This window comes from Phalacrocorax carbo, chromosome 9, assembly GCF_963921805.1.
Source record: "Phalacrocorax carbo chromosome 9, bPhaCar2.1, whole genome shotgun sequence".
Lineage (NCBI taxonomy): Eukaryota > Metazoa > Chordata > Aves > Suliformes > Phalacrocoracidae > Phalacrocorax > Phalacrocorax carbo.
Window position 1 is genome coordinate 3,864,539 of NC_087521.1, and position 25,877 is coordinate 3,890,415.

General features: G+C 40.4%; 2 protein-coding genes across 3 annotated transcripts in view; one reads left to right on the forward strand and one right to left on the reverse strand.

Moving 5' to 3' along the window:
- Window positions 1-4,961, forward strand: part of RASGRP1 (RAS guanyl releasing protein 1) — a 42,117-nt gene extending 37,156 nt beyond the window's left edge. For both annotated transcript variants that reach the window (XM_064460143.1, XM_064460144.1), the window contains 2 exons: window positions 50-423; window positions 1,768-4,961. In XM_064460143.1, coding sequence (XP_064316213.1) covers window positions 50-423; window positions 1,768-1,902 — 509 coding nt within the window. In that variant the 3' untranslated portion in view covers window positions 1,903-4,961. The remainder of the gene's footprint in view (window positions 1-49; window positions 424-1,767) is intronic.
- Window positions 4,962-5,889: 928 nt separating this feature from the next.
- Window positions 5,890-22,765, reverse strand: FAM98B (family with sequence similarity 98 member B). The gene is made up of 8 exons (XM_064460145.1): window positions 22,416-22,765; window positions 21,460-21,605; window positions 20,480-20,614; window positions 19,599-19,777; window positions 13,717-13,797; window positions 13,205-13,321; window positions 10,667-10,834; window positions 5,890-9,186 (listed from the first exon to the last, which is right to left on the reverse strand). Exons 1-8 carry the CDS (start codon window positions 22,478-22,480, stop codon window positions 8,836-8,838), a joined length of 1,242 nt encoding a protein of 413 aa, XP_064316215.1. The 5' UTR covers window positions 22,481-22,765; the 3' UTR covers window positions 5,890-8,835.
- Between the last annotated feature and the right edge of the window lie 3,112 nt (window positions 22,766-25,877).

Genomic DNA, 25,877 nt, shown 5'->3' on the forward strand with positions numbered 1-25,877 from the left:
CCTTTCCTGGGTTAAGATCCTGACTCAACTCACCATATATATTCTACAGGACAAGAAGAAGGACCGTTCACATTTCCTAATGGAGAAGTAGTGGAACACAATGAAGACAGCAAGGACCGAACCATTATGCTCATGGGTTCCTCAGCTCAGAAAATCTCAGTGAGACTGAAACCAGCTGTGGTTCATAAAGGTACACAGACTGATCCCGTACTGCTGGCTGGTGATGCATCTCGTAGGCAGACAGAGCCAAAAGAACACAGGATGCCAGAAAATCCTTATCTCCAGGCAGCTCCACCATCCCCATGTCCAAGCCCAATTCTAGGCCGCAAAAAGGGATATGTTAAATGGGAAAACAAGGACTCCAGCCAGAAAATTAAGGAGGAGCATCACAGCTGTAAACCGTCATACCAGGAACTTGAGCAGGTACACACATGGTGACACAAACCGTTTTACGTAACGGTAGTGTGAAGCGGTTGGAGGGTGTGGGGGAGCGGCTGTGTGGGCAGGTTTCGCTTTACTCCGGTGTAATTAATTGCCAGAACAATTCATGAGTGGCACAATGAATTCTTCACCACCTCAACTCCAGCAATGCTTCACTTCAAGCATAAATTTTAGTACCAGTATTGGGCTTAGGGAATAAATTTTGAAGCCCTTGTTATGAATTCACTGATCCCTGAAAGTCTTAAAAGTGACAGGCAAGAACGTGACCATAATCCGATCGCTTAGGACAGGATGTTACTCTATAAAACGAGTAACATCATAGTCCTGAACTTCTTCCTGCTTTTGGTGGCCTCTGCTCCCCTAAGTGACAGAATATGCGGGGCAGGGAAGTTTGCTTTTGTTCAACTGACAGTGAATCCCTTCTTTTTTTTTTTTGATAACTTTAAGTCACCAAGAAATTTGGCTGTGTGACCAGACATGATCCCTCTTGCTAGATTTCACCTACATCAGCCCCGTTGTGGCTTACCTCACAAGCGTTCTGCCAAAGTAGATGTTGATAAGACTGTGTCACTTCAGCTTTGGCCCAAATTCAGGATTGCAGAAACACCACCTTTCCAGACAGATTAAAGACAATTACAATGTCAGCAATGTGACCGATGGAGGGATCCAGGTATTGTCATGAAGAACAAAGGTGGACTTACTCTTCTACCTGACTTACAGTGTGATCCTTGAACGATCAATGTAACTTTCGACGTACCCTTTGCTGTTGATAAAGTGAGCTCATCTTTAATGAAAAAATGATTGGTTTAAGACAGAGATTAAGACAATTAGCAAGAATCCGCCAGTACAGACCACTTCTCTTTCAGTCAACAATACGTTCAAGATAGAGAAGGCTGTTGCTTGTAAGAACTTGTTGTCTTAAATGTCCCATTCATGCGAGTCCCACAATTTACACTCGTCCTTGCTTCCTCGGCAGATCCTGAACAGCACCTGATGTTGTAAATTAACATCAATTTCTGCATTAGCAGAGCAGTGAAGTGTGAGCTATGCTCTTGTTTCCCCCCCAGATTACTGCTGTTATGAGAGGAACAGTGGGGGGTGGATAAATGCGGGTTGTGGACATGACTGTCACCAGATGCCGCAAAGTTTTAAGAGTATACACAAAGGGTAGACCAGTGACTATGGAAACATTCAGATAAGCTACTGGTTCTGTTCCGCTGATAAGAGCTCCACCAACATACGTTTACGCCAGACAATCTGAAGGTACAACAGTCAGTCATGAAACAAATTCAAAATAAAATACCATTCTTTTTTTTTTTTGTTTAGGAAAGAAATATTCTAAAAGCAGATAATGAAGGTTTAAAGATCCAACTGGAACAGGCACATAAAACAATTGAAACTCTCACAATCCAGAGAAAAAACCACGTAGCTGACAACCTACAACACAGAGACTGCTCCTAGCAGAAAAGAGAGGGAATCTCCTGTGGAAGTACACAAGACTGAAGGAGGGGCTGGGACAAAGCTGCTTTACCAAGTGAACCGGAGAGAGAGCCTGAAGGATGTTACTCTCTACTCATTTGTGTATTAAACACACATACATCCCAAATGTATAAATCCGTACCTTTGACTTAAGGTAACTTAGCATTATCTGTGCAATGAAAACGGTATCTATCTTCTGGGTTTGCTTTTAAAAGGCAGGACGTTGTTGCTGGGGTTTCCGTTCATGACGGAGACCGTGTGGATTCCCCAGTGACTTGGCTGCCAGCAGCACTTTACCGAGTGTTCTGACAAAGTAGCTAGTCTTAAGACTCTGTCACCTCAGATTTGGCCCAAATTCAGGTTTCTAGGAAAAAAAAAAATGTTTGATAAACTTGCGTATTTAAGTAAAACTGTAGAAACAGTCCAGAAGAGAAACCGTTCCTTCTCATTGTGGCTGAAACCAATTAAAAGTGGACTGTCATCTTTATTCCCAACGTTTAATGACTTATTTGAATATTCTTGTTAAGCTAATGATATTTGATTATTTGGCGTTGTCAATTTATTTTAACAACTTTTTAAACCTCTGTCAGAGCTTTAGAAGTAAGCCCTGCTGCTCAAATGCTTACCTTTGTTAAGGTAAAATAGATGAGAGTAGAGCACTTGTGCTGAATACTGCTTCCAGTTTCGTGTTCCACGCCACAGCTTGGCACACGTAGCCCTACTTATTTGGCTTACGGGCTAACTTGTCCACGTACGGTAGATATGGGATAAGGTGGATTAGTTGATGTCAAAGCGGCCACCGCTGTTGAGTAGGACCTCGAGGGCCATAGTATGAGGGAAACTGTACAGTAATGCCAGGGCAACAGTTACTGTGTTCCAGAGCTCCTCGTAGCTTCTGGTTTCTCCATTTCCTCGCTCCTAGATGTCACATGCACTTTAGGTAGAGAGTCAAGATGAGCATGCTCTTACGTGTGTAAGTTTTGTGTAGTAAAAGGTGCTAGGGCGGTAACTTCGTTCTCTTAAAGCTACCACGTGTACATATTGTTAAGAGGCAACAAACCAGTCTTTCAAGTACTGATAAATCTGGCTACTCTGACAAGTAATTTTAAAATTGCATTCGCATCCCAAGAGAATCCGTACACTGACAGCTGTATAAAACTCGCTTGCATTTATCAAACAGGGATTTGTCATCACACATGTAAACATCAGAAACTGATTTTGTTATATTTGACAAAGTCCACTTAATGCTCCTCAAAAACCTGTAACTTACAGATCCATTATAGATTGAAATTTAGTCAACCTATTACAACAGCATGTGTGCTTTGTGTTCAGAGTGGTATAAATGTACATTCCAGCCACAATTTACAGTCATTATCAAGTGTATGAATGTTTTATTTATAAAAAAAAGACCATCTGAAACTACTTGCCAGTTTAGTGATTCTAAATTCTTGTTTTGAACTTGGATTGTGCTTGCATCAACATGTGTAAGTAAAAACAAATGGAGGGAAATTATAGTAGTAGTAGTAGTAGAAGAATTTATATTACCTTACTGTAAATAACTGAAACGCATCGGACAAAAACCAGCGGCTGTGAAGGTTCTGCAACTTTTTTTCCTCATACACTAAACCTGAATTATTAACAATTAACACAGAATTGCACTTTGATCGATGAAGCAATCAGAATGGCTTTCAGGTCATGGCTGCAAACTTGCTTTGCCCATTGTCTGTAAGCTTCTTTTGTCCTCTCTTCAGGGAACTACAGCAAGGCATATTTCTAGCAGGCATTTAGCAAAAAAAAAAAATCTGTTTCTGTAACCATTAAAACAAACCAGATAAAGTTTAATATATTTTGCATGTATTTTGAAAATACCCCAGAAGAGCAGCTAAGGCTCAAATCTTGTGCAGCTAAGGTAACTGCTCACTGTGGTCTAAACTCTGGATTCTAACAGAATTTGTGTGCATGCATATACTTTCTCTATGCTGGGGGTGGGGTTAGAGATCATGAACAAACTCTTATTTAAAAAGAAAATTCCCTAATAGCAGCAGCTGGCTACTGTATTACTAGGTTGAGTATTTAATACTCAAAACTGAGTTATGACCATAGATTTGTACAGTCTTAAATGCTAACTTTGTGCTTCCGTGTTGTCATCTTGTTCCTACAAACACTCTGAATGACTTAAACGGGATCTGTTTGCAGGAACATTTTACAGACAAGTATGTGGTGCTTCATGTATGCTGAAAATTTCCCGCTTCAAAGAAGTCAGCTGATACCTGGAGAATTTCAGAGCTCCCAAAGTACCTTCACGTTCTCTGTTTGCCCAGAGCCCCCTACAGTTCTCTCTCTCCCCCCCCCACCACCCCACCTACCCCCCATGGTGGTAGTCCCCTCCGATTTCTTTTGGGACTTCCTTTTTGCTGCACAAAAGACTAATAGCAGAAACTGACTACAGGGATACTGCTAAAACTGACAAAGCTACTGAACAAAAATCACTCACATCTGTATTAATCTTCAAGCTGCTTTATGCTGGGGAAAAAGATAAAGTACTCAGTGCTGTTTAAAAGTCACATTAGCACTGTTGATATTGAAATTTATCTTGTCATGGCTAATTTAAATGAAAAGCACTCACCTTTATTCCTTCTCCAGGCTCAGCTATGTTTCATGTACATACAGGAAAGAAGAAAAAAACAAGTGCCCTCCCCCCCGGTACTGTTTAGTTTTTAAGTGTGAATTCTGATCATTTTAAAATAAAAGTTAATAGATAAATATCACAATTTGAATAAAATCGCAAAAAGGGCAGGGCTACTGTTCATATTCAGATTAAACACAACTGCCTTCGAAGTTGCTTACATATGTCTTTGGACATGTTTTTGTTAACTGTAGCAATCTGTTATTTTGTTGTAACTGAGCTCTGCGGCAACTTGAAAAAATTTCAGTTTAATGCTGTTCGACAAGATTGAAAAAGTGTACAGACTGTAAAGATTTTATATGAATTGTAAGATTTTTGTTGAATATTTATAATAAAATATTAAAATTGCACTTCATGCCTTGAGTCTGTATCTTGGAGAAATCTGAACAACCCTCTATTCATCCTCCTTGATTCTGCCATCTGAGACACTTGTGCAGGATTAACCGAGCACCAGAGTCCCTAGTCTGGCTTCACCTTCTGCGAGCCTTGGACCTGAGACCACTTAGGAAGCTAGGTATCTGCAGGTTATTCTTGCAGTATTTTAGTGGTTGGCACAGAACAGACATTATTTTGCTACTTACTATTCCAACTGTTACACGGCCAATTCTTCCTTAGCACAAGCTCTCGCTTTTGGTAAGAGTGCTAATTCTGAAGAGATTTCACAGCGTGATAGCCAAGATGGCACGAGGCTTCTGTAGCGTCTGCTAATGCTGGCCATTACACGGGCAGCACTGTAGCACCCCAAAGACTTGCTTTGCTTTAGCTTGTAGTAAACCTCAAAATACCTTATCTCAAATATGTTTACATACGGGGTAATGAACAGTCAGTTATTTTCAGTCATCTGAGGGAGGTGAGGGAAGAAGACAAGGAGTGCAGACTACTGAAAAGACAGTGCCTATTTATATGCGCAAATCTGCTCTACACAAAAGGTCTTGCACACACAAAAAGTGGTGTTTGATTTCATAATTGCAGAAATTAAAAGTCAGAACTAATTGGGGGATATTTCCTTAGTTTACGTAAAGACAAAAGTAATGCTCATATAACGGAGATTCCTTAGTAACCCCAGCCAATATAACAGGGATGTATTTGCGACATGCCCTGTCTGTTGAAATTTTTCTATATTGTTACAGCCTCCTCCATTTTGGTCAAAACATATGTTATTTTTCATTATCATAAGTAGTAAGTTCCATCATTACTGTAAATCACCAGAAGGAATTCTTCCGTACAACTACAGGAAGAACAGAGGCTAGTGGATCCAAATCACGCTATACAAGCGATGCAAATAACGTCAAATATAGTACTTTATTCCTCAGTGTTTACAGCTGTTAACAAAAGTATCTCTCAAATCCTGAAAAAAAAAACACCCAACCTATTTTTCAATTCTTTATCAAACAAAATATTCAGGTAGATATTCACTAAGTGTGAATAAACACAAAAATGCTCACAAACATATATATGAAAAACTTTTACTTACAACAGAATTTTTGAAAATACTTTCAAGACAAACATACAAAATTTGAGAAGAGATTTAAATCAATTATTCCCATGGTATTATTGCATCTTTTGATAAATTAAAAGCATACATTCTGACAACAGAGGACAGAAAAGGATACCTCTATGAAATGTGGTGGTGCTTACTTTAGTTTTCAACTACTGGCTTCACATTTTGGAATTACTTAAGAAAAACTGAAATGGCCAGATTAAAACCCAAAATCTCCAACCTATTTAAATTTCCATCTTTTACATGGTCTACGCAAATATACTTGAAGTATGAGATCGAAATAATTTAACTGTTAGCATTACATGTGGGGACATAGCTGGTTCACTTGATGGTTTACTTCACCCAGAACTGTCCTGCCTGCTACCGACAGGATAAACTGATGAGGGTCAAAGCACCAAGGCACATCCATGTACAGTTAGATCAGGTCAACTAAACCAGTGCAATCTCACATATTAAGACTGATGAAATCTTTATGCTTAGGTAAGCCATTTCATTTTCCTAGCATATTTCCTTGGTGAAGCTAAATGCTTGACTGCTGTTCCGAAATTACTTGTAGCAAAAAATAACATTGGGATGAGCAAACAATTCTATATTAAGGCTTTGGTTGTTAAAAACTACTCTCTCCATTCCTTTGCTGACCAACACTTCGCCAAGGCCAGCAGTCTCCCCTGGTACGTCATCAATCTGTGAGCTATTCCAGAGCATTAGGCAAAAACCAAGCTCAAAAGCAAAGAAACCAGTACTACGCTCCCATGTGACCCACGAGGGCCTCTTCATAGTGACTGCAGAGGCTGGCAACAGCTTAGGCCAGAAAGGAGTGTAGGAAAAAACTGGCATAGGAACTACACTGCTAGCAGCTGGGTGAAGTTAAGCCATTATTTCAAGAGTTCACATCCAAGCTAACACGTTCAAGCGAGGAAAACTCCTGCCCTTTTTTGTTAGGCACCTGCAGGCACCCTAAAGTATGGTTAAGGCCATACCTACCACATCACAAGCAGCATTCTCAAGCAGACTATGATCAGAGAGGAAACAACAGGAGAGAAACTTTTGAAGTTTATCTGGATTAAGGTTTCAAATGAAAAGGTTGGTGACAGCTAATTAGTAAAACCTGACACAGGCTTTTGAAAGAGATAATAATTTGATTTAGAACAAAGCTTTACATTCATGCCTAAAGCTGCCTACAAAACACGACATGATGCATCTGTTCCTGAAGGTAAAATAACATCTTTAAAGCATACCAAATATGGACACCAACAGAAAATTTGTGCGGAAAGAACTCATGACTGTGGAACATAAAACCAAAATCAAATCCTTAAGTTCAACCTGCAGTTAAGCCTACAGCTACATACTCGACTGAAGTGCTTTGCGGGTTCTGTGCTACGCAATCAGACACCCCCAGGTTTAGCAGATGCCTTCCCAAACCTCCTGTAGTAACCTGAGCCTCATAAATACTGTCATGAGTATATACTCGGGCATCAGCTCCCTGTTCCACCTCTGAACTCAGGAGTGGCATCACAGCAGGGGGAGAGATCTAAAAGACACTGGACAACAGAAACTGTCTTCTTTAACTGGCATCTCTAAATTTAATTCTTGTCTATGCGTATTTACAGCCAAAACTGTATTAAAGATAATTCTTTCTAGAGCAACACTGTCTGTGAAGGAGAAGGCACCCTTACCATATCAAGACAGAGTTGACAGAGTTTCTTTTATGTTATCAGACCAACTGGCTGGCAAAGAGAGAGACAGAAGTCACTCAGGAAGGGCAACTGCTGTATGAGATGTCTTAGTAGCTGGGCAGTTGGCGATTCCCAAACGTAGAGCAGGCAGGGGAGGGGAAAGAGGAAAAAAAAAAAAAGTATGTTCTTTCCGAAGCAGCTCAGCTTCTTCAACCTTTATGTCTCAAGGCTGATTCAGAAGGAATATATAAAAGAACTCTTATCAGACATGATGGTTGCAGACGTTTCCTGCCCAATCTGATCTTAAAATATTTTTATGAAACACCAATAAAATGAAAAGCAGGTAAAATGAAAATAGACACTATCAAAACTCACCATGATTCTCAGTTTACAGTACATGCTCTGACCTTCAAAGAGTCTCTAATATTTTTATGAACACACAGAACAACCTGGTTTTCTTAGTTTCTGTGGAGTATTAATTCAGAAGGTTACTTTTATATGAAGTCTGGAAAAATAAGAAACCTAATCAAATAATTTTGACCAAAGCCTTAAGGATTTTAACATTTGACATTAAAATTCATTTACGTGTCCCACATGAAAACTAGATGACAAGAAAAAAACGGAAAGCAGCATTCTAGAGTCTTTTAAAAGTGTTTCCATCTGGTTCTCAGGCCTATTCTGTTTTTCTACACGGCATTTCGGAGCAGGGCAGTGGACATGCAACATGCAATAATTAGACTGGCCTGGACACTAAATATATTTTTTTGTTTGTTTAGAAAGGGTTTTATTCAGTTTTCTGAGACTTATTTTAAATAAAATGACATATTAAAAAACACCATATGAGCACTACGGAAAACAAGGACTTAGTCATCACATTTTAGTATAAAAGGTCTGTTCGGTTAACTAAAAGACAACATCAGTTGGTCTAATGCAATGATTCATATGGTCATACTTAATTCTAACCTAAACCCAAGTTAACATATCTAAATTCCTGATACCAGTAAACACCACCACTATATTTTGCCAGTTATTCCGTCAATATTTACAGTATTTTAGTATCTTCGGTATCCTCCCCCTCCTCTTCCACCATACGGATCACCATAGCCTCCCCTGCCACCATAACCTCCCCTGCCATAATCTCCCCTGCCACCATAATCTCCCCTGCCACCCTGGAAGCCACCTCCACCTCTTCCACCACCTCTGAAACCCCCACCTCCAAACCCCCCCCCACCTCCTCCTCCTCCTCTACCTCCTCCACCTCCCCAGTTGCCCCTTCCACCCCCTCCTCCCCAGCCACCTCTTCCACCACCTTCTTGTCTTTTTTGCCAAGGAGGCATTTCAGGAGGAGGTGGCTCAATCTCTGTTGGTCTGCCTCCACGGTCAGGTACTCTCCCCATCAGAACCTATATGGAAAAAACAGGTCATTTTTAGTTTAAAAAATAGTAGTAATATCTTGAAGGGACTCAGGGCTCTCCTACGGACAAAGACAGGCTGCCTGCTCTTTACAGGAATTATGGTCCCCTCAGTGTGGAGCTTGACAGCAGAATCCCTATTTCCTGTCCGTGTAACTTGCCACAACATAACAGAACTCTGAAAGCGATCCCAGTTTCTCCCTGGAAAACTGAAATAACTGCAGCTTGCTAGCTCATAATACTTCTGTGAAATCTTTGTGAAGAAAACTACATGCATGTGAAGTATCAGTATTAAAAGAAGCAACATACAGAATGAATATATATGAATATATAAACATATATTCATGTAGAAAAGACTCCTTACAACACAGCTCTTCTACTTAAATTTCGAAGTTCAAGTTCAAATCTAATCAGCTGGCAAAAAAACCATAAACTGGTGAACAAATGTGCAACTCTAAAAGGAACACCAGTTTGCCTTAGATTAGAAACTACTGACACTCAGTGGAGAGCTGGAACGGACGAAATACATAACACGCTGCAGTAACACTTTCAAGAAAACAAACAAACAAAAGGCATCCTGACTCTGGTGGATGTTACGCAGTGTACAAAAAGGGAGACTGTACTGGACAAAGCAACACAAAACATTAAGTTGAGAGGTATCCAAGTAGGTCTCTCTGCTGTTGTTTTCATATTTCCTAAACTCCCTCTGTGATGAATGTTAACATACTCTGGTCAGTCCCAGGCACTCCAACTGAAGTCCTCTCAAAAAAAAAAAAGCCTTGCTCTGAGATCCTACAATAATTAAGAAATTTCAGAATCTTTGGGATCAAAACATATTAAAGGGTATCTAAATGAGGCACAAAACTTTAGAAAAATCTGTAACAAAGGATTAATCAAACATTAGGCTTAGTCACCATTTGAATGGTAAAACTGGTGTCATTACTCGCAAGCTTCAGCTTTTATCATATGCAAGAAAGCAGTACAATGTTTATTTATTACTGCAGCCAACCAAATAATTTTACTTTGTAGCAAAATGACGCTTCCACAGAAACTTCTGTGATTTATAACATATTGATAAACTGAAGATGCTCGTTTACAAACCGAACAAGATAATCCCGGCAACAGGTAGCCCAGGAACTGATACCAGAAGGACTTGCACGTATCCTTAATTTGAGGTGTGCAGTTCCACTGAACTCAAGAGGTCATTTACACACGCGCGTGCGCGCACATAGACCCCCCCACCGCTGTTCCTTCTCATCTAGACTACTGTTTCATCCTTTTGCATGACTGACTGTGTAATAAGATAAAAAAAGAAGTTGCTGCCATATTTACTGGAATGCTGCAAACCTTCCTTTCTTAAAGCACCAGGTATCTTGCAAAAAGAAATGAAACTACTAAGCAGAGTATAATTCCAGAATTACTTCTGATAACTCCCATGTCCTTTATCATATCCCAGAGAGAAAAAGTATACCTTGTTGATTGCACAGACTGTATTTTCCCGCGTTGATCCACTACTTGTTCTTATGATCTTCGATAAATCTTCTCGAGCAGCAAGAAGGTGAGCTAATGTAATAGTTGACTTCGGAGATAATGCATAGCGCTTGGGCTGATAGATTCGTGCTATGTCATCTGTTTTTACCTACATGATAAAATCAAACACAACTTACTTGCTAGGCGTAAAATACACAAACATGCTTACCATAAACCATGTACCGGTCTCAGTAAGTTTCAGTTTGAACACATGTTGCAATGTCTGAAAATCTAGGTTATCTTACAAAATATAGTGCCAGCTGTTACCAATTCTCTTCATCCTGATGGAGCTACTGTACAAAAAATGCTGCTGATTATGTTTAATTGGTGCTGAAACTTAGCACCATTACAAAATATCCACTGGCATCAAACAGATTCTTTGACGTTTTCCAACATATCTAAAGACTAAAGTTTAAGACTCCAAACTGCTCCCTCAAGAGCTTTACATAGTCATATTTAACCTTCTAAATGTGATGAAAGCACAGCAGCCTCAAAGTAAGGTCAATTTGTGGAAAAAAAATTAAATTGTCTCAATGCAGGAAAACACTTGTGCAAGCCATGAAAAAGTAAGACTGAGAAGGGGAGAAAATAAGGCATTTTGATGTTTCATTTGTTTGACAAAAAAGAAAAATACACACTTTCTGGAGACATCTAGAATGATGATCTTCAGAGGGAAAAATAAAAATTTAAAAAAATCAATTTTATCCTGGATGGACCAGACAACAGGTGCTGTTCCTTTGCATGACTGTTTTGCTAGGAGATTACTACCCCATTTATGGATCCATTTCAGTCTGCAAACTTACCCCTCTTGGGGACTGAACAAGTTTAAAAAAAAATCTACAAAAAAATGCCACACGATCAAAGCAGAGAAAGGTAAGAATACCTATCTAATGCTGGGGAAAAAAAGGCAAGCTAACAATAAATGAAATAAGGACAACAATTTGCCTCTTGGCCTAAAAAAAAAATAAATCTAAGTTATATTGATGTCAAAACATTTTCATCCCTCAAAACCTTCTTGAAGAAGTTATAAACAAACATGTCTATTCAAAAAATATGGAAAAAAAATTAAAAATCATATGTAATTTTGAATTAGTATGTAACCTGCTTATTTCTGTAACTGCATAATATTTCACATCAACAGTCCTTATGACAGGAAAACAAACCATCTTACTACTTTATCGTGATTAAAAATCTCTATTTAAACTATTGAGCTATTGTGAAAGCACAGTCACTGTTTTTCACATTGTTTGAATGGAATAATATCAAGTGGCACAAAATTTTAGTCTAAGTTAGTCATCACTTTACATCAACTACATTTTAGAAGTATACTTTAAATTTGGAAATATATAGTTGTATTGGTACAGCTGTAAGGAAGTTATATGCTTCAGGACATCTCCTGGCTTCTGTGAGCTATATGCCTTCCTCTTCCTTTCCTGCAGCATAAAAACACTCACAACCCCTGCAGAAATTAAGCAGTGAGCCATTTCAAAGCAGCACAGCAGCATCTAGACTCATGTCTTCCAGTGATACTTAGCGGGCTTCATGAAACCCATTCTGTCTGCATGTGTCAACAACAAATTGTGACACCAGAAAGACTTGTAGCAATCTGTACTTTCAGTAAGCTTTCGAAGCTTTACACCTAACCCATCTTCAGCTTTCTACACAAACCTTTGGAAGGAGAGTTGATCTTGCAGCTCATGAGCAACACCATCTGCCTCCAGCTTCCCACATGTATATTCATCGAATTACAAACTTTTTGTATCTTATCTCCCTATTCTCTTGGATAGAAACAATATATACTTCTAGCTCAGAAATATCCGACTGGTTAGATCATGACTATTTTTTAATATACAGAGTTCTAGGAAGTAGAAGAAATGAAATGATCACAATTAAAATGATACTGGCAGAGATAATCCAGAGGATTGGTCTGTAATTTTTAGCCACCTGAAGGATTACAAGTAACTGTGTGCTTTTCTCAAACAAGCTGCTATTCAAATAATCTGTTCAACTGGCCATCTGTTTATTCAGTAGCTTTGAATCCAAGATAGGTAGCAGTCACTGTAACCTCACTGGCTTTATGGGCAGTCACTCTTTGCACCCAATGTATGCTAAGGCCTGGTGTTTCTCTTCCTCTTGCACCTACATAAGAAATGCTGAGATACCCTCCTAGTTTACTTGACTGGGGGGGCGTATGTTGGAAAGAAAAAGGGGAGACGTGAACTTATTAAATTGAGAAACTCCAACAGGATGCTAGAATTTATAATTGTGAAGCTATAAACAAAGGATGGACCGCCATCTGGTCATCCGTCCCCTTCCTCAGTATCTAGGACTTGGATGTTACAACCTGGGATGAGAAACTGGTTGGAAAGACGACAATGCTAATGGAAGTGTATTTACATGGTATGTGTATTCGGTAGGACGATCTGGGGAACTGTAGCAGACTCCCACCTACAGGAAGCAAAAAATACAGCAAGCTTACCTTTGCTCTATCAGACCAGCCAAAAGATTGTACTGTCACATCTAGCCTCTTCATTAACATACGTCGTCGACATTCGTACTCACTGCGAAGAGCATCATTGATTTTTTCCAATCTTTCCTGCAGTGTTCCAATAAAAAATCCAAGCATTCAGATCTATAATGTTATAGAAGTCAATTTAAAGTTAACCCCATTCAGTAACTAAGATGTCTATCCCCAGGTGACCACTATAAACCACTTAAAATTAAGGACATATCTGCGTAGCGCTACAGTAGTTATGTATATACAAAATATTTTGAAACTTAGTAAGTGGATAAATCAACACGAAATCTGGTTTATAACATTAATTCTGGAAGGATCCAATTAGCATTGTTAGTATTTAGCAATTGAATTTTAGCATTAATATTCAGCAATAGAACAGTGACTGTAAAATGGACAAAGTTTGATAAAGCCGTACGCATTAATTTTGACCATCCCATTAAACAGAGAAAAGAAATGGAGAGATTTTTTTTTACCACTTGGTCAGAATTCAGAGGCTTTGTTAGCAGTGATTTCCCGACATGGTTATTTTGAACTTTTGAGAGAATGTCCTTTATCTGAAACAAAACATATACTATTACTCAGAACACAAATGATATTTACATTCATTTCAGCACAATTGCTGAAATCACAGTTCACTACTTGTAAGCTCAAATATAGCACATGTGTTTTAGCAGACTCACAAAAACAGATACCCATTTTCTAGCTTATCATCCATTACAAAAGTTACTGAATACTTCCACTACACGATCAACCTCTATACAAAAATATTTTATGGCACACCACTTCTCCCAATTATAACAGAACAATAACTATACGGCAAATTTATCAAGTGCATATAGGCAGTAGGTCTAGTTAAATTGCTCATTTTACTTATTACTAAGTGTTGTAACTACAGCTAAGGAAACGTAACAGTTGGAAGCTAGTTCTGTTGCCAAATGCTAGACTTGGCTAGAAAAATCTGGTGATGGGTGCTAGTAAGAAAGGCAGGAGATATGACACATATGCAGTCATTCTTATGAATTTTCTTCTAACCCTATAATTGGTTCCATTTAACATTATGTTTAAGACTTTTGTATTCACTCCCAATCAGCCTTGCTTATGCTTCTTCCATTAGTTTTTGCCCTCAATAAATCAGGGATGAAGTATGCTTTCTCTTTCTGCATTCCCCTCTCTCATTCCAAGAAACCTCTGCCTTCTCTTCTTGAAGGAACTTCCTTTGGCACCGCTCTTCTAAAACCGTTATCATGAACGCCCACTATGCTCATATATAACATTCTGGCAAACTGATTTTTCAGCTGGAGTAGACCGCATGCATGTATTGTTCCTGCAAGTTTGCACATGGTCTGATGGGGTGAAGAACTACATCTTCATTTGCTTTTGTATATAATTACGGGGAATCAAGTCAAACAAGGCTAAAACTAGAGTTAATTTTCTTTTACATGTCACAAGGAACGATTAAGGTAGTGCATGATCTACAGCAAAACCGAGAACAGCTAGTAGATACATTTGCAAGGATTATAAGACTTCATGTAGGCACACAGGCATTTACATTAAATTTATCATAAAGGTATGGTTCAAAGCTCACTCTTCCAGTATTGTCTTAGTTTATCTTGTCAGGGTTTTGAGCTCTGTGTATTATAGAAATATAATCTCCAGTGATCACTCTGAAAAAAACCTCTAGGAGACAGAAATCAATTCTAGAACACCTAATTAACTGAGTAAAGAAAGCTACTTGAAAAAGAATACTTGATAAATCAAAACTCCTATTTCAGGGTTGTTGTAATTATCTCCTTTTCCTTTTTTTTGCATATACCAAGGAAGGAATCTGATCTCAAATTTTGTGTGAAAACAAATGTGTACATTTTGTTCTTTTTATATCCTCTTCAGGCAGCACTGTGGTAAGTTAAAAACACAATACCCTCAGAAAAAGTCTGAAGTAAAAAAATCTTGTGCAGTGAGCAAATTATAGGAAAACAGTGTTTTGACTCCAGCAGAACAGACAGCCTAGTAGTATCTGAAAAGTGGCTATCTAGTTACTGTAATATCACCTGCTATTATACTCCACCCATATTAAAAAAAGAGGCTGCAATAAGGGGTGAAGTTCCGTTCCACATACGCTACTGATCCCTACATTCCTCTTTCTCTGCTAATTCTTGCTTCTTTGCAACCTTCATTTTCTTTACAAAAAGCCCTCCAGGATTGTCTGATTTTTCTGCCTTCTAAATGTAGTCAACTTGTTTTGATTTTAGTGAAGTATGTACTTGATGCCTCTCATAATCTATCTCAAAATTCAAATGTACCTAAGCTGAAAATATGCTTGAATTTAAACAAACGTCTGAAGAATCAAAAACCAAAGTTAATAATCAACAATATAATAAGATCAGCATGACAGGAAGAGATGACGAAATCAGTAATTAGTATAGAAGGAGGAATAAACAGCAGATGAATTAAACGTTCTGTTAGGCAAGAGGTGTCTATCCATATACCACAAAGATCAGGAATATAACCTCAAAGGTTCTAATGAGTTGAACGGAGGTGAGTCTATCAAAATGAGTATGGCTGCTGGGAAAAAACAACACAACAAAACCAAAACAAATCCTCAGTGTAATTTATAGCTATAGAATGAAAGAAAATGTGGAAACCATTGATGCTGAATAATCTCTAAAGATTAGAATTATTGCAAGTTTGCAGCTGCAAGGGCAGCTAAGAGATAAATACAAAACTAGGCTCCACATACAAAAGCCATGCATTCTGCCATCACAAGTTGATGACAATTAGAAGACCTAACCCAGCACTGCATACTCCTGATTTCCATAAACTGAAAAATGAAAGGAAGTTGAGAGAGAACAATTATGGAAGAGAGTCAGTGAAAATCAGAACTAGGAGAAACTAGAGCAGCTAAATGAAACAATCCTTTATTGACTGGGAAACTTCCCCCAAATTTCTGCAACCTTTTCTTTCCAAGTTAAAGAGAATACCTAGGTAATTTTATCCAGCGACAGGTTTATTAATCAAGTAACATTTAAGGAGGAATCTTTTCACTGATGAAGCGGTCTATGGTCATGTTTGTGACACAACGTAAAGTCACACCCAGACTACTGAATCTCCCCTGTACCCCTCACTCCCATCAGCAGGACTCTGAGGGCATATCCTACAGCTACAGTGGTCAAATCAGCTAAGCTGCCTTACAGTTGCAGAACACATCACCCAGCCTTTGCTGATGACAGGTCTACGACCGCAAAAGCTTTGACATGCACCTGTTTGCCAGAGGACAAGAATGCAACTGACGTGAGAATCTACAACATAATCCACATTCCTAAACATGACAGTTGCCCTAGATTAAGAAGGATAAGCAAGAGTTTAAAAAAAACAAACACCACTAAAACCCTGAAAGAAGTATGTATGTGTAAGTGGGAACAATACCAAAAGCAGTGCCCAGATAAAAGAGCAGTGAAAACATACTTAGAGAAGTGTAAAACAAATTGTAAAACCCAAATCATCCTAAAGTTCTCAGACAGCTATAAAAGCAAACCAAATTAAAAGCTAGATGGAGACAAATATATCTGACTATTTGACATACTGAGTCTGAGCAAGAGAGACTGGTGGAACCGTGCTCTGGCCTCCTGGAAACCTGAACAGGGACAGCCACCAGAAAAAGCCTGTGATCAAAGGGATCCAGTATCATCCCCCCACCAGGGAGCCTATGAGTGGAAACAAGTCCACAAACAGGGCAGCAAGAGAACCCTTCCCTTGCCCACCACGTCCCCCCAGGTGCCTCTGCATAACAGGAATGTTCAGTACTACAGAATAAAATAAAATATATTTAGCGGTAGAAGGCTGTAATACATAAGAAAATGAGAGAGATGAATTGACAGTATGTTGATAACCACAATCCCAGTTCATTACAGGAGATGCAAATTTAAAAGGCACTTCCTATGACTGCATATTCAAAGTTTGAGCTACTATAAAACTCACAGTTTGAATGAAGAAGGCAATCCTGATTTTATACTAGGCTTTTAGGTAAACTGGCAAATTATTAAAAACAATCAATGTTCTAACGTTCCATACCAAAATAAAATGTGTGATCTGTCCCTTTGGTAGATTGCTGCTGCACAGCCAAACTATTCTCAGAACTATTCCCACAGCTACTGACAATGCTGAAGATGCTAGATAGAGACAAAGAGTAGACATGTTGAAATGCTGCAGGTACATTTGCAAATTCAATAAAAATACTAGATTAGTATGTAAATTTCTAATACAAATGATACAGCAGAATACTAAAAATCAACAGTGCAAATTTACACAGAACCTAATTTAATCAGAAGCAACAAAATATTTGCAAAAAGAAATTGGTCATTTCAAGTGAATTTTTGTGAGAACCTGAAAAAAAAAGTAACAAATGGCACTCTGGAAAAAAATGTTCACAAAGCCAGTGAATTCCAGTTGGTGGTATCACCATTCTAATGCAGCTAGATCCACAAATGTAGGTGTCTAACTCTGTACTGTAGCAAAATAATTCTGAACCTGTTCTATATTAAAGCAAGGGATGAAGGACAAGGAAACATATAGTAGAAATTCTACATAATCTCCTGAGAGGTAGGAAAAAATCCTTTGTTTGTAAGGGATGAAACACACAGAGAAATTACAGTATTAATTTGGAGTCACAGAAGATGAACAAACTAATTTTGCCAACTTTCTGCCCTCTGAAGTGAGTAGAAGTGGTATAACCACTGTGGAATTAACAGACCTGAAAACCATCACAAAATAGCTCAGGCAGTATTATTTACAGGGTCAAAAAAACCAAAGGCTCTTTAAAGATTCTGCTCACTTTAATAACCGTAACAGTTTTCATAAACCGTAACAGTAACACCCTCCACACCATTCAAGCCATGATCCTATGTGAAAAGCAATCTTGGACTTTGCAAAAGGTGGCAGATACCAGGAGTCTAACAATTCAAAGAAAACTTCTAAGACTCTCTCTGTATGCATGAATGAGCTGGCCTACCAGGTCTGGTCTTGCTGTCCTGCAACTGGAGAACCAGAGTCCTACCCCTTTAATATGGGATGAAACTAAACCTGTACCCAAGAAATGAAGCAAGGACATCAGGCCACTGCCCGCGGCTGCAGCCTACAAACCCTCATGGATGTAAACACAGCTAACACACACAGAGGGAGATCAACAGCACTAGGCAAATTTCAGTCAGTTAGTTACTTGCTGGAACTCTGACATTACAATCCTCATGAAACAGTGCTAAAATTCTTTCTTCATCCTTTCAAAAATATTTAATGGAAAGACTGGATATAAAGATTTCATTAGAACTAAACAGATCAAGCCAGTTAATAGTGCAGGAATAGGCATTTCCACTGTCACCTGGATGCTGCTTTTTATAAAGGAGTCTATTAAAGGTTCTGTCTTGTCACACTAAAGACATACAGATGTAAGAAAACCACGCAAGTAACAGGCCCTCTCCCCATAACCTCCCAATGTTCAACTGCCCACTGGCTGATGAGAAGAGGAAGAGGAGGGATGAGGAAAAAAAAGGATAATCGTGTAAAATTATGAAATACAACGGCTCAGCAGCAGCAGGAGATTCATTCCATGGATCTCCCATAATTCTTAAAGGGCACCAGTCACCTACCCTCTCCCTAAATACTAGAGAGAAATACAGAGCAAAACTTTAAAACTTCTAGCTGGCTGGCAGAGAAGGTAAATCCCACCCCAAGAACCTATTTGCATTCTGCAGTGAGGAAGTCAGGTGAAGGATTACATCAGTGAAATGACTTAGAAAAACTGGTGGGACACAACTGAAAGAACCATCCCGTTGAATAACGTTTGAGTTGGCTTATTCACTGGCTATTGGTGATTCAGGCGTTTTCATTCTCTTCTGCAACTAAGGAAATGGCACTAAGAAATCAATACTTGCAATTAAGAACTTCATAAACTAAAAAGCAAAAAAAATAAGTTTTGGATATTAAATCTAAATACATCCCCGAAATGACTACAGGTACATAAATGTCCAATCAGTCGTTACCCAAAGTCGTCTGCTTGCGGCAGCACATCTGAATGGGTAACAGGAAAACTACTTGCTTCAGGGGTTACTTCAACTCCCACCTTAAATTTGCATGGCAAAGTATGCCTCACCAAGTACATCGCATCCTCAAGGAAATGCTGAAATACTTCATCTCCTAACTAAAACAGTTAAACGCTAAACTGGCTTTCAGAATAAAAATTCCATAAAAGCCCTATCTGACAAGTGCAAAGGATTAGACTGTTGGGCCTGTAACTCTAAGATTAATGCTTGCAGAAATGATGCTTACAGTTTTAACAACAGACAGAACATATAAAAGTCCATACCTTTTGTTCCACATTGGTTAACAAGGGAGGAGCATCAGAAGACGACGAGTTTGGCAGGCCCAGTGCATCACAAATAGCTTGCACTTCCTGATAAATCTCATTGTGCTTTTCCAAATGAGAGCCTTTAATTTTCTTGCTGTGCAATATCTTCAAAGCCTGAAGTTCTGTACTTAGAAATACTAGAGAGAAAAGTGTCATAATGGCAGATTTAAAGACACTTGAATATTTCTGCATCCATATTTTCAAATATAAATGCAATATATACATTTACAGTAAGACCATGATAAAAGGGAGACTCTCAGTTCTCTCCTGGACAGGTCAGTATCAGTTTCCCATTCTGTATGAACTAACTCTCACCTGACTTCCCACCTTCAGCCTACACATCGTATTTAACTGCTTAACCCACTTTTGCCACCAGATCCCTAGCTCCTTGCTTAGTTCCATATTATTGCACTGGTTCCTGCTGCTACTCCTTTGTCCTACTCCAGCTTAAACCTAGACTTTGCTTCTCTCAATCCTGCTTTCAGCACCTTCAAATCACTTAGCATTTTCTTTTAAGCTGCCCAGAAACCTCTCAGAAACACAGGAAGCAAGGTCTCAGTTTCAGCTAAGCTGAACTGGATCAAGAGAGGGATCAGGAGGTCTCAGTAGGTTGAGCCATACTTCACAAATAAATTTTATTCTCTACTAAAATAGTTTTCTAATAGTTTTTTATCTTCCACTACTGCACAGGTGAGCTGATGCATGCTTCGCTAGGTTGTAATGATTGTACACACAGACTTAAATACACATAAAGAACTATTTAATGTAAATTGTACAATAACAATAGAGCATGCATGTAAAATACTGTACTATAAACAGGAAAAATGGTTATAACTTACAGAGGAGTTTAAGACAATCTTCTTTCTCTCTTAATCTGTTCTTGATGTCTCCAGATATAAGTGATGAATATGGACAAGCCATTTCTCTCAGAAAGCCACTAATCTCAAGCTGCAAGCTCTCTACATCTTTATCACCTATGGGAATAAATAAATAAATGCAAAGCTAATGGCTTTTTACAGAAACATCAAACTGTAATCCAATTTTCGCAATGAATACATTTAAATTGCAGGTTTCAATAGCCCAGACAAAGATTTACCACCTACCACCCTAGTAACATTTGATTTCTTCTTAAAGAAGTCCTACATACAAGCAGATGAGCCTTTTAATTATCTACAGTGATAGTGTACTCACGCTTTGAATGAGGTGATGCTACAGCAGTCTTTGAAGACATGAATGCAAATGAACGTCACTAGGAACTGAACAGCTTATGTCACAAAACCATGTACCAATGTAATTAATTTTCTGATGAACAAGTTACAGGAGTCATGAGCCCATTATTTTCAGTGGTTCTTCTTAGTTTTACCACTTTTTTGTGAAAACATAAGCAATATAAAATCTCATCCAAGTTCCAGCACTCAACAGAAAGACTTAGGTAGTGCTAACGAGCATTGTGTATCTACGCGTGGTGCTGAACGGAACTGCATTGGACCAACTAGCTGAAAATACCAGGCACTGGAATTTAAGCCATCAAAATATGATTACGTATAACAACCACTCATGGGATGTATGAATGTACTTTTTTTTAATTTATGTAGATCTACAGAACTGCCACGGCACCTTTTTTTTTTTTCTTTTTAAAGAATCTTCACAAGACCTCAATCTAAGAGCCACATACATTAAAATATCAGCCTCAGTTTGGCTACCTTTCACCTATCTTCCAAACTTTAACACTGTAATTTCACTATTAGCTGAACAATATGGGTCTAAATTCACTGAACAAATACTAAATTTCTTCAATAAATTAACATTGATATACCACCTGTTGAAGTGATGCTTTCTTCCATATTACAGAGTGACTTTATTTGGGAACCTAGCCAAACACAAAGCTCAAAAAATTCTGGCGAAGACAATCCATTTTCTGCTGCTTTGTTCAGGGCTTCCTCCCCCAACAGAGGACCTGTGTACCTGCACAGGGAGATAAACATCAGTGATAAGAAGCAAGTTTAACATAAAGCGTGCACATTTTAAAGTCATTTTACTAGAAGCTAGGTAGTAACTACACTGAAAGAAATTAATGTTTGTAAGTTACTTTTGTCAAGGAATAATTCAGATTTTTTTTTTAAACACGCCAAAGAAAAAAGAATGGTAATTTATAAACACAATGGTTTGTCAGAAAACAGGAGGCAGGCATTTTCACGTGTGTACGTTAAAACAGCGTTTTCATGTCTCGGTGCACGCTAAACAGTCATGAATTGGGGTGTTGACTCAAGCGTTTAGTCAAACAACATCAATAACTCACTGCCCTAGACCACTAGCAATAAGATAGCTGAAAATTAAGCCACATTTTCCGCTGTTTCTCCTCTGCCGCACCTGAAGCGCCGTGGCGGGAGGGAGCCAGGGACACAGCGGGCGGCCTAGTGGGAGGCCCGGAGGCCCCGCAGAGCTGCGGCCCCGCCGGTTCCCGCCTCCCGGGGGCTTTTGAACGCGGCTTTTAAACCCCCTGGCCCCAAGGAAGGCCGGCGCAGCCGCTATCCCCTCGCCTTCCCCCCATTACAATCAGGGCAAGCCCAACGCGGGCACCGAGGCGAGAGGCCCAGCCCTGGCCGCCGCCGGCCCGCGGGGCTCAGACCCCCGCCGCTCCCCGCACCCCGGCTCCCCGTTCCCCGCCGCCACCCGGCACCGGCCCGGCCTCCCGCCCGCGGCGAGGGAGCCCCGCTCCGCGCCGGGCAGGGCACTGCGGCGGCGGCGGGGTCCCCTCGGTCCCCCCCCGGTTACCCCAAAGCCTCCAGCGCGTCCAAGATGTCGCTCTCCATCTCCAGGCCGGGCGCCAGCTCCCTCATGCCGGCACCGCGGCCGCCCGCCGCGCCGCGCTGTGCCCTCCTCAAACCGGCCCTCCGCAACCGGCGCCCGCCGCTGCGTTCCGCCGCCGGCCCGGGCCCGGCGGGAGGCTCTGAGCTGCCCCCGCGCCCTCTCCCGGCAGCTGCTCGCCGCGCTCGGCGGGGCCGCCCGGGGCCACCGGGTCCCCTGCGGCTGGAGGCCACCTTCCGCTTGGGCCGGCCCCTGCTTCCCTGCCTTAGTGAGGAGCGCCCAAGCTCTCGCACCGCTGCCCCGCTCCGGACTTGGCCCCAGGCCGCTGCCCGCCGCAGCCGGCTCGCCCCTCACCTTCCCTGCTCCACCAGGGAGCGGCCACGGGCGACCGTTCGGCCTACGGGCACGGCTCGGGCCTGGGGAGCCGGCTGTGCCCCCCCCGCAGACCCTCTGCGCCTCGTCCCGCACGTGGTTAAAAACAGCAGGTTTTTAGGGCTGGACCAGTGCAGTATTTTGGGGCTGTCTCTGAATTTTGACCTGTGAAATTCAGCCCGAGGTGGTGCAGACCACGACTGCGGGGCTCCCACAGCCCTGGTTTTCCCACTGTGTGGGGGCCTCAGCCCCTGTCCCGGGGCATGGGCCTGGTGGGGACCAGCTCCTGGAGTCTGGCTGAGCTTAAAATCCAGGCTGTTGGTGATATTTTTAATAAATCATGGAGGGAAGCTGGGGTAGGTGGGTTGCATTTATTAACTAGAAGGAAAATTCTGCTTTTTTTTTTTGTTTGGTTTTTTTTTGTTTACCAGTGTTGTCTTATACAGACCTTCAGGAAATCCAGCGGCTGATTCTGTGAGGAAGATTTGTAATGGCGTGCAATCAGATGGCAGTAATTACAACACAGATGTTCTTAATGAGCGAAATCCCCACAATTTTTGAAGCAACTATTTTGCATTATTTCCATTTAGCAGACAATGTGGCTTTATTGAGTACTAAGCCTTAAAAAAAATGGGATCAGGACGGCCATGACATCCTCCCCCATACGGAGACAGAAATCCAGAAATTAAAAACACTATGTATGGCGGTTGGTGGGAAGAAGAGCATCTTAAAGTCTGATAGGCTTATGTTGACCATCTGGTGCATATCAGTGCCAGTAGCTCAGTGGTCCCTTTCGCAGCTTTCAACCGTGTCTTGATCCGTATGCCTGAGCTTTAAGAGGACTGGTGTTTCAAGTGGGTTAACGTAATAATTTCTCTAAATGAAAGAGCATGCATCTGAGAGCAGAGATTCTGAAAATAGGAACTCTTACTCCTGTTTGAACAACATCGATGTCCCATTAATAGAGTGAGAAAACAAGAGATGCAGAAACAGGCAGAAATAGCCGGTTTTCTTTCCCTTTCTTTTCTAAAGTTGTATCTTTATGCTACCCACAGTGAATCATCACTGTAGAGTTGTTCTGAGAAACCAAGTAGTTATCATATCACCGAACAGTGCAAGCTAAGAAGAAGAACAGGGAACGACTGGAAGTGAAACTAGCATAACATAATCTATCAAAACTAAAAATTTATCTGGTAATTTAAGAAGTATTGTGTGGTACAAGTAGGTGGCAGCATTACCCCCTGGGTCTATCTGTAAATTTTCCTACATGCCATGAATGTATTTCGTTAAGTTAAAGGACAAGACATAATCTAGTAATATCTCCTACTGTCTTTTAATAACATTGCATATATATGATGGCCAAGAACGTGCATCAATCACTGTTTTAATTCAACAAGAATTTTTCGAAAAACCCTAACTTTTCTGTACAGTGGAAATACCTCCTCTGTGAGGAAATACAAGTCTGAATTTCACAAATGGTGTCTTGAGACCCACAGGTGAAAGGCAGTTTAGGTTCTGATCACGTACTTAGGTTGCCTAACACCTTCTCACAACTTTGCCATTCATCTGTCCACAACTTTCTCTGTGTCTGTTCCCGAGTTTCCCATCCCTGGAGGAGGAAAAAAAAATCGTGATAAAGCTGGCTAAAAAATATTTCGTAGCAGCCTACTCCCACGGGAGCAGACTTTGCCTTTGCCCCATGCCCTTTGTAATATACAGACCAGAACACCAAAGGAAGAGGTCTCAGCATACAGCTGTTGCTTTCACGTGAAAGGCATATGTGGCTTCAGCTAGGTCATCAGCGCCCTAGAGCTTTTCAGTTTTTGTCAGGATTTCTTTTTCATTACTCTGCCAGTTAGCCGTCTCCCTCAGCAGTCAGGTAATTCCTGGTGTAGCATGCACGGCCAAGGTTAGGAAATGAAGATGGCACTAGATCAGCACTGACTTGAAGCGACTTGAACTGATACGAAACGGCATCTTAACTGAGTACGCGGCTGCGGCCGTCTGCACCTCTCTTAAATAGATTGGAAAGTACCCTGAGTTGAAAGTAAGGTGAAGATAGGCATTTGTGGGATAGGTGTTCTGCCAATTCATATGAAATATCTACAATTACCAGTTGCCTGTAATCTTACTAAAAACCAAAATACATATCTCAGTTTTCTATTGATGTTAAACTAAGGTAGATCTCAGTCACTTACAGAACTACTTGTATGAAGATGACATAACACATGACAAGTCACATGTTGTTGTGCTACTCAAAAATGCTCAAGAAGCGTTCCGGCGGGCAGGCCTGCAGATGGGCACTGGGCGTTGTCGTACTGCCTGATGGCACGGGTGGGGTGGAAGGGTCCTGCTGCGGCAGGGCGGTCGCCTCCTGGTCTGCGCTGCCAACAGAGCAGGCTTGTGGTGGCACGGGGTGCACACAATCTATCTGCTCCTAGTAGGGAAAGTCAAACCGCCCACCGATACACCAGCTGCATGTTTCGAAAGGTTTGGTTGCTTTGTCCTTCTCGTATGCAGCACAGGAATAAAAAACCCAGATCTCTTTAATTCGAATGAGGAAGAGACAGACTGTTTTAAGAGGTACAAATAATTTGTAGTACTAAGAAACGTTTAGCAGACAATTATTGACCACTAGAGGGGATCATAGGAGTGGAGAAGGAATTGAATATGCTACATAATAAATGCTTTCCTCTAACACAAGCTTGCCTACGTGCAATGTTGTACTTTAAGTGCACAGTTTAAAAACGGTTGAGAAAAAACAGCACTTCATGCATTCTTGAGTTGATACAAGAAACTTATATTGAGTTTGAAACAGATCAATAACAGGTTTAATTGTTAAAATGAAATAATTTCTTTACACAGATTTTTTTCATCAGTTTAAATTAGTACAGTTTAAACCTGTTCAACTTCCCTCTGTAAAAAAGTACTAGCCATTCCTTTAACCTGATAAAAAACCAGGCACTGTTCTTCAGACCTGCAACATTTGAACGAGTGCAGCTTGCTTGTTTAAAAACTAAGTTAAATTGCTTTTAATCCTTCTGTAAACACCTTATC